At 54.0% G+C, this 8,392-nt stretch overlaps 5 protein-coding genes across 5 annotated transcripts; 4 read left to right on the forward strand and 1 right to left on the reverse strand.

Annotated features, from left to right (window-relative positions):
* Positions 1-1,537: 1,537 nt before the first annotated feature.
* Positions 1,538-1,827, forward strand: SPRG_11176 (hypothetical protein; the record flags this gene model as incomplete). The annotated part of the gene is made up of 2 exons (XM_012350645.1): positions 1,538-1,747; positions 1,777-1,827. 2 exons carry the CDS (start codon positions 1,538-1,540, stop codon positions 1,825-1,827), a joined length of 261 nt encoding a protein of 86 aa, XP_012206035.1.
* Positions 1,828-3,161: 1,334 nt separating this feature from the next.
* SPRG_11177 (hypothetical protein) lies at positions 3,162-3,468 on the forward strand (the record flags this gene model as incomplete). Its single annotated transcript, XM_012350646.1, has 2 exons — positions 3,162-3,409; positions 3,438-3,468. The coding sequence occupies 2 exons, from the start codon at positions 3,162-3,164 to the stop codon at positions 3,466-3,468; spliced, it is 279 nt and encodes a 92-aa protein (XP_012206036.1).
* Positions 3,469-4,977: 1,509 nt separating this feature from the next.
* On the forward strand, positions 4,978-5,288 carry SPRG_11178 (hypothetical protein). The gene has a single exon (XM_012350647.1). It carries the CDS (start codon positions 4,981-4,983, stop codon positions 5,284-5,286), a length of 306 nt encoding a protein of 101 aa, XP_012206037.1. The 5' UTR covers positions 4,978-4,980; the 3' UTR covers positions 5,287-5,288.
* A 172-nt stretch (positions 5,289-5,460) lies between these two features.
* SPRG_11179 (hypothetical protein) lies at positions 5,461-5,881 on the forward strand (the record flags this gene model as incomplete). The annotated part of the gene is made up of 2 exons (XM_012350648.1): positions 5,461-5,621; positions 5,872-5,881. The coding sequence occupies 2 exons, from the start codon at positions 5,461-5,463 to the stop codon at positions 5,879-5,881; spliced, it is 171 nt and encodes a 56-aa protein (XP_012206038.1).
* Positions 5,882-6,085: 204 nt separating this feature from the next.
* SPRG_11180 (hypothetical protein) lies at positions 6,086-7,260 on the reverse strand (the record flags this gene model as incomplete). The annotated part of the gene is made up of 5 exons (XM_012350649.1): positions 6,086-6,220; positions 6,269-6,423; positions 6,464-6,678; positions 6,734-7,161; positions 7,204-7,260. 5 exons carry the CDS (start codon positions 7,258-7,260, stop codon positions 6,086-6,088), a joined length of 990 nt encoding a protein of 329 aa, XP_012206039.1.
* Positions 7,261-8,392: the final 1,132 nt, after the last annotated feature.

Consider the following 8,392-nt stretch of genomic DNA (forward strand, 5'->3'; position numbering starts at 1 on the left):
GTGCTACTTCGTGTAGCCATCTGGTTCACCCATGTCAGCAGCACCAGGTGCAGCACGCCGCATACCAGTCAAGTCACTTTTGAATTTGACGCGGCCGATGCACTTGCCGACTTCAGACGACCGGAAGCGTCATGTCTACATCATTGCACGACTGCTCGACAAGGGCGCGACGCGCGTCCCACTGGCGATTGTGGCCAAGAAGCTCCTGCGGCTCGCCACCAAGATGGAGCAGCAGCTCTTCGAGGCGACGCAAGGCCGGCCGCTGGGCGAAGATTCAATTCGACACTACCTCGTCACCCTTGCCCATGCCGCGTGCAAGCGAACGGCGGCGAAAAGCCGCGTCGAGATCCTTCCGGTGTGACGTTGTCGGTGCCGTTTTCAACTTGGTGCAGTGGCCTCGGTGGCATGTATTTAAGACCATCTTTTGTGTGATTGAGATGCGTGTAGTACCTATCAAAGGTTGGGTTTGTGCAGTTCTTGGCTCGTACATCGCCCGCGTGTAGTACGACTAGCTGCGCGAATGCCAACTGCCCGTGGATTGCGGTGCAGGGCGTTCAAAGCGATGCTGGGCACGCATGCAGCCACGTCATCATGTTATCATTGTATCGTTTGCGTGAAGATCGTCACGTTTGAAGAATGTTAGGGAGGAATTCCGTGAGACAGAGAAATGGCAATGCTTCAAGGAACAAGAGAAACAACGATCGATAACAACATCTTTCATGTGTACCGATGGTTGCTCGTGAGCCCCGTGCTTCGACTGGGACAGCGGACACCACTGCATTCAGTACACCCCACGACTCTTGTCTCATCTCTGCGCCTCAAGACAAGCCATAGAGTCGTCGAAGCGGCATTTGGTTGATTAAAGTCGACCTTCATGTGTCGTGTCCTTTGTCAACCAGCTGATTTGCGGTACGAGCAGCGTCTAGGACGCAACCCATTCATATGCGGGTGGAGCACACGTCATACGCGTCCCGTCAAACCCGTGTGTTTGAATGATTAGTACAGACACTCGTAGCGACTGAAAGTGGTCGTTCAACTCTCTCGGTTCTTGGACGAGAGAAAAGTTGTCGCTGGCTTTTTTTGGCGAGAAATCGCATCCGTCACTTTACGGAGCAATTCAATTCAATTCCAGTGCTAGTGCTTGGCCTATTTAATGAAAAATAGGCAGGTCGCTCTCGAAAGCTTCCTTTAAACAGTCGTCGTATCTCGTGAACGCGGTTTGACGGATGATGAGGACCACGTGCAGCAGCGCCCCCATCCGGTGGTCCACCCCCACACAGCTCGATTTTTTCATTTCAAAAACTCAACTCGATTTCGGTCACCGCGTTGCTCTGCATAAATACGTACGACGTCCCATAGTGATGGCGCATGTCTTTGCCAACGCGTGATTTTCCCACGAAAAGCCAGGACGCGCCCAGACACGAGGTGGTAGGGGGAGATAAAAACGCACCAAAAATATTCGCCCGGAACTCGCGCGACACAACACACTTTTCAATTTGGCTTTAACGAACACCACCAACCCAACCCAACCACCGTCATGATTCACCACCTCGCAACGATGACCGAAGACCGCAAGCGCCACGTGTACATCATTGCGCGCCTTTTGCATGAAAGCGCGGCCAAAGCCAATGTGCCCACCTCGGTCGTCTCCCAAAAGCTGCACCGCGTCGCAACCAAGATGGAAGTCCAGCTCCACCGCGCGACGCACGGCCGCAAGCTCGGCGAAGACGCGATCCGTAAGCACTTGGTCGTTCTCGCGTCGCGTGCTTGCCGCAGTGCCGCCTAATTTGTGCCGTGAGCGTTGTCGTCCTATTTACGCGTCTCTAATGCGCCAATCCATACATTAATTTATATTTATACCCAATTTTTTTTGAGTGTTTGGTCTATGCGCATCGCGCCTGTTCCTTGACCACGAGCGACGAGGCAGCCGTGGATATCGAAGAGAGAAGCACGAGTGAACGCGCTGGTCGACGTAGAGCCGTGCGACGAGAGAAAAGACGCCTCTTTCCTCTACTGTATGTGCGGTCGTTGGAGCGAATTCGCCCCCTTTTTATGGCGCTAGTACGTGTCTTTGAAGCGGAGACCACACCGACTCTGTCGGAAAAAGTCAAGCGACTAGGATTATGTCATTATGTCCATGGTATAGAAATATCGCTGTTGCGCTTGCAGAATCGGAAAAATGAAACAGAGGCGTCGACGGTGGATGGAAGAGAGGACATACATAGAGCAGCTCTGAAACTCTGGGGTGTGCCTTCAATGAACTCGAGCGATGGTACACCTAGATTTAGCCAGTGGCTGCTCTGGATGCCTCAAAGCGTAGGCGGGTGCATGGCCAAGATCTGCACAAGATAGACGACTGATGCGTCAATAAACGGCCGCTCACACCGGTATCTTGGGCCACACAATACGTACTGCAAGCTCGTGGCTCGACCTCTGGGTTGTCGTGCCTGGCTTGGGGTTGGGTGAGGGAAGTGAAAACCACCGAAACCTTGACACCAGGACCCCGAACGCGAACGCACTCACGTCTTCTCTTCGTGTTAACGACGATGTGAATGCCAACGGAAGCAAAACCAAGTCGGTTCGTTAGGATGGATGCAGTCTTCAGAAATTGTTGGCTTTAGCGAAAACGGACACGGAATTCTCATATCCGATGGACGCTAAAAATCGCATTTTTGGAGCTCGCGCTGGAGCGTTCAGGTGTACGAGGCGTCGCTAAGCCATCGAGCGCCGAGTCCCGCCGAACGCATACCAAGAGCTCTCGATCACTGCTGACGTCGCAGCAAAGGAGTACCCACCGCCAACGAACAAAATGATAGATGGTGGCACTAGAGACACGTGGTTGAAGCAACTTGTGATACACGTTGTCGTTGGTGTCGCATTTTTACGCATGTGGGTAGACAGCCGCACGCGTCGTGCGGTCGCCGCGTCACGGCCACACACGACTCGATTGCATGTTTTCGTCGAAACCCTTCTTGTAGTGATTGAAAGGAGCGACTATACAAGGGTAGCGACATAAAAGACGCTTTCCCTCCCAGCGCTCGTAAGAAACACGGCTCGGTGTCGATTTTGCGGGAAAAAAGCGCTCCAGTACATCGTTATAACAAGCGCCACGATCATTTGCCAACGTGCACCCGGTATTTGATTCGACAAGTCCACTGAAAATGCCGATTGCGTTTCACCGCTCCAACTTGAATGAAGACCGGAAGCGGCACGTGTATATCATTGCGCGCCTCCTGCACTCGAGCGCGTCCAAGACGGCTCTGCCCGTGCAAATGGTCGCGAAGAAGCTTCTCGGACTCGCGATCAAGATGGAAGCCCAACTCTTCGTCATGACGCATGGCCGGGCTCTAAGCGAAGACGCAATTCGTCGCCACTTGCTGTACCTGGCGGGCCGCGCGTTTCGAACGCGGTTTCAGACGCGCAACCATGTCGTCAAGCTTTGAGAACCGCGCGGATCGAGCCTACTAATGTATTTATTTATGCATACCGGTCATGTCGTCAATACCAGTCTACAGCGATGGCACACCGTTTTCTTATGTAAAATGGATGAACCATCGAGGTGCATATGTCCATTCTGCGGGCATCACTCCGAGCCGACCACCTTTAGCTTTTGAACCAACATGGACGTCGTGCAAGAAGGTCGGGGGCTCTCGACCTTCTTACTTGCAAGTATGCGTTCCGTCTCCAGCCTTGTACTGCCGTTGGCTTGCAACTAGGTCATTTCCGCAGTACGGAACTGGACGAGCTGAAAGGGCGCGAAAAAATGAAGCATTCATCGACAATATCTAGCCGCCTTTATCGCTTGTCGTGGCGCCCAACGCTCTCCCTGACGACCGTAGTATGCAAGCTACCTCGTTCGTCGTACTAGTACGATACTGGAACAAGGCCACAAACGCTCCTCGCTTGGCGCACCGGCCACGCCTCACGCGCAGGAAACTATCTCTTGCATGTAATATAACTCAGCTCAACAGCAAGCCTTTCGACCTGCGCCTTTGTGCTACAATTGTATCGACGTGCTGCAACGAGGCGCCGCCATCCGAGTTGTCAAGACTGACACCGGCGCGCTTTCCAGCATCTCAAACGACAGACACGACACGACTTGGACACACACAATCACTGAATCAATCACTCAATCAATCAACTGTCTTCGGCGTTGGAATCAAAGGAGCGAAACGAACTCAGAGACGTTGCACAACGCCTGAATGCGTGGGAGTTGGCACCAGCACTTGGTCGCTGGGAGTGAGCTGCGCACTTGTGTAAACGACGAGACATTGCTGTTGTTGACATTAGGTATTGCAATTAGATTATAAATATATGGTGGACTTTCTAAAGAGCTCGTGAGGCGTCGCCGGTGCGTCAGCGAGGAGCGTTGGTGGTCGTGATTCGAGATTGTGCGAGGGACCAGGTAGCGTGCACACCAGGGGTCGTCGCGGAGAGCGACCAGCGACGCGTCAAGAGATGGCACCTCATCGCGACGACCCAAGCGCCGGACGTGCAGTCTTGCGATAGTAGCTGCCTGGATCGCGAGCGGGAGGCAGGTCGAGAGGCTTGTCGCAGTCTCGACTCTGCATCGATAATCGCACCGAGTGTATATACACGTATCGACGGTCCGTGGGGCACAAGACGGTGCATAGGCAACGGCGTCTGACGTGCCGCCAGGCGTTTTCTTTTCCTCCGTGTTTTCTTGCGTCGCACTGGTCGCAGTGTGCGGGTTCAATTTCCTCCAGAACATGCATTTCAAACTGTCCTACCCCACGAGGGAAGGCGGTAGCATGTGCAACGCAACGACAACGTCGCGTCGTCTGTGGCCCGAGCTCAAAAACAGGCGCGGCTGCAATAGATACGCGGCGCAGTTTGTATACAAACTTCAAGTCTCTTTGGGGTATAAACAGGTGCCCAACGGTGCGTTTTTCAGCACACATCATCACGGTGGTTGCCGTGGGTTGCATTTTCCAATCTCCTATCCCACGAGAATACACCATGCCGATCGTCATGCACCGCAGCGCGTCGCTCAACGACGACCGGAAGCGTCACATTTACATCATCGCGCGGCTCTTGCACTCGAGCGCCGCCAAGTCGAGCACGATGCAGCACCTCCAGTCGACCACTGTCGTCTCCAAGAAGGTGCTCCGCTTGGCCGCCAAGATGGAGCAGCAGCTGTATGACACCACGTACGGCCGCAGCCTGAGCGAAGACGCTATCAAATACCACCTCAAATACCTCGCGGGCCGCGCCTGCAGTGCACGCCTCCCGCCGCCGCCGCCGAGCCGCGTCTTTCAGTTCTAAGAAGGCACGACCTTATATAATCTTATTTATTATTTGTCCACACAATAATAATGTCATGTCCTCACGTTATCTGATTCTTGTACAAGGCAGGATGGCAGCACTGGGATGGCTGTGGCGTCCACACCTGTCCTTTGCCTATGGCATCACTAAACATCCGCTACAGACGAGACGACGATGGACCGCCTGGAACCGCCATGGGCAGTCGATCCTTCCGGCGCCATCATCGCCATGCTTCACTTTCGAAGCCGTCAAGCCAGCCCTGCAATACCTGGTATAGCGTGTCAAGTCGAGTGGGGCACTCTTGGTGTACACACCGTGGATAGCAACGACACAAGGTAGTGCGGAACTGATACACATATCAATGCAACTGCATTGAGCTTACAGCCAGTAGTGCTGTGCTCATCGAAGCAAATAAACGTCATATCTATCTATCTATCTATCTATCTATCTATCTATCTATCTATCTATCTATCTATCTATCTATCTATCTATCTATCTATCTATCTATCTATCTATCTATCTATCTATCTATCTATCTATCTATCTATCTATCTATCTATCTATCAAGCGAGAGAACGAACCTAGAGTCGCTTAACGCCTTGATCCGATATTGCCACGAGTGCAGTTGAGCCCCACGCAAATCCACAAGGTTGTTTGTTATAGAGCTGCATTAGTAGTACGAACGATTCGCTCCGGTAAAGCTCTTGTGCTTTGACTCGGCTCGACCATAATTGTAGCACGCTGCATGTATTATTCTTCAATGCATTTCCCAAAAGCGAGGTTAGAGCACCGCCAGTAGCTACGTTGACGCCCATGACGCGTGATGACCGCCTTGGACACTGGCCGGCATCGCTTCGTGGGCCGTCGACGGGTAGCTCGCGTGGATTTCGCTGTATTTGTTGAGCAAGTTGGCGCCAGCCGAAATGGGCGGGTACTAAATTCGATGGACTACGCGACGGCTTTGTTGTAGGAGGATGGATACCTTGGCCGGCGTCGCTGCATCCACGCACGACGGAAGACACGTGACGTTGCAATGGAAATTGGGCTCGAAAAAGAAGGGCACTGAGTAGCGCTCGCGGCCCGTGCTGTTGACGACGCGGTGCCGCGTCGATCGGAAGAGGCCATTCGTCCAGCGCTCTAGCCCTCCAAATTGGCCAAGTTGTCGTCATTATCCTACCCGCGAGGTCGCCAACATTGACGATGAAAGCGTCTTGGACGTACGGCACGTCGACCCAGTGGCCGTCACGACCTTCGATCTGCAAGCCCGGCTCCGTGTCGGTCGAGAGGAGCGTGAGCAAGCCAAAGTCCGAGTGCGCGCCGCATGCAATGACGCCGTTCGCGAGGTTCGACGCCTCTGCGTTGTAGTGCAGCATGCGCAGCACCGTCATGGGACTACAATTGGTGGCTGGATCAGGAGGGGTAAGGACCACGAGCGACGACGTATTACCGGTCAAACATGCCGGGTGCGTCAAAGGCGCCGGGCGCGCCGGCGGCCGTCGCCATGACGCGTGCCACGTGCAAGCCCAAGTGGCTCATCGCATCAAAGTACGTGGTCGTGATCGTCTTGAAGTGCGGCAGGATGGCGGCGTCGGGAAACACATTGCATGTGTCGTGGAGCGGAAGATGCACCTCGTCCGGCAGCGACTCGCGGCAGACATGGTACGCTTCCTTCGTATCGCCCTTCGTCTGGTGTGCAGGGTCCAGCGTCTCTTCGTACATGGGCGCCCATCCGCGCATGTTCTTGTCCGCGACCGCCTTGCGCTTCTCGGCGATCGGCAGGGCAAAGAAGGCCGCCATCTGCTTGTACACATCGCGCTGGAGCTGCCGGGGCACGCCATGCCCGCGCAAGTAGAAGAAGCCGACGTCCATACACGCCTACAGGAAGCATGTAGCGCCATCGCCAGGACGCGCGTCGACCTGGCGGAGCTGCATGGCGGCCTGCGGCCCGAAGCAGTCGACGATGGGGACCCTCATGGGATTGGAAGTGGCAACCAAGATATTTCGAATCGCATGTGATTGGGTGAAATCCAAGGCGAAAGCAACCAATCCGCGACCACACCAGGTGTGCGGGCTTCAACCTCGCTTTGCGTGGGCAATCGAACAAGTACTAGAGCCAATGTGTGCACAATCGTGCGCAAGTTGAGGGGTCAATGAATGTATGTGGAACGTGTGCTTCTACGGTGTTGCTATCTAATGCAACGTTCAAGTGTCTATTTTGGTTGCGACTGGCAGCTATCCAGCTATCCAACGAGCCCAAGCACTGTAAGCTCACGCCACCTCGCTCTGCAGCGAAAGACTATCTAGCTCATGCACAACGCATGTAGCACCGTAGTGCATGTCTTCTTGTTCATTTAGCCAAGCTGCCCTGATGCTGCCTGTTGGTCGAGAGTCGGCGTAGAATCATGCGCCGTCTGCTGGCGTTGTGACGGGAAAACCGTTCGGTTCGAACCGTGAGCCGCGCTGCACTCCCTTTTGTACCTCACGTCCCTTTTGTCTCTCCACGTGTCGAGCCTCTGTGTACATCATGTGTGTACATGGTGGACATGGCGCCATCACTTCGTTCGTCGCGCCAAAATTCAAATGTGCTGTTTTCAACTCCTTTATCTGTTTTATTCACTTTTACATACAACTGCACAGTGATGGAAAGCATCACAGTGTTTCAAACACATGCCGCTGACCTCGTCGCCGGATACTGTCCGGTTATGCATGGTTTGAACCGCGACATTATGTCCAATGAGACACCAAGTGGGTGCGTATACGCTTCCTGATTGGCGGATTTGATGCATCGTGTTTTTAATCGCTGCGATGAATTACGCGGGATAATGAAGCTTGGGATTTGTATGCTGCGGTGGAAAATCCAAAAAATGAAAAAATAAAAATCAATGCACGGTGTTCGTCAGTCAGCAATTGGCCTCGTCCGCGCGCGAAAGCAGATCCGAGCAACATGGGCGACGTCGACCGGAAGCGGAAGCGCGGGGCCCTCGAGGACATCAGCAACAAGGGCCGACCGAACCTCCGCATGACGACCCGCCATGCCATGAAGGCCGAGCCGCGGAACGTCGTGCAGGTCGAGCCGCAGGATGCCATCAAGCATCCTCGGACCGAG

The sequence above is a fragment of the Saprolegnia parasitica genome (assembly GCF_000151545.1).
Source record: "Saprolegnia parasitica CBS 223.65 unplaced genomic scaffold supercont2.68, whole genome shotgun sequence".
Taxonomy (NCBI): Eukaryota; Oomycota; class Saprolegniomycetes; order Saprolegniales; family Saprolegniaceae; genus Saprolegnia; species Saprolegnia parasitica.

What these genes read in the sequence shown, in the direction of transcription:
- SPRG_11178 (XM_012350647.1), top strand. Translation starts at nt 4,981, where the DNA reads ATGCCGATCGTCATGCACCGCAGCGCGTCGCTCAACGACGACCGGAAG.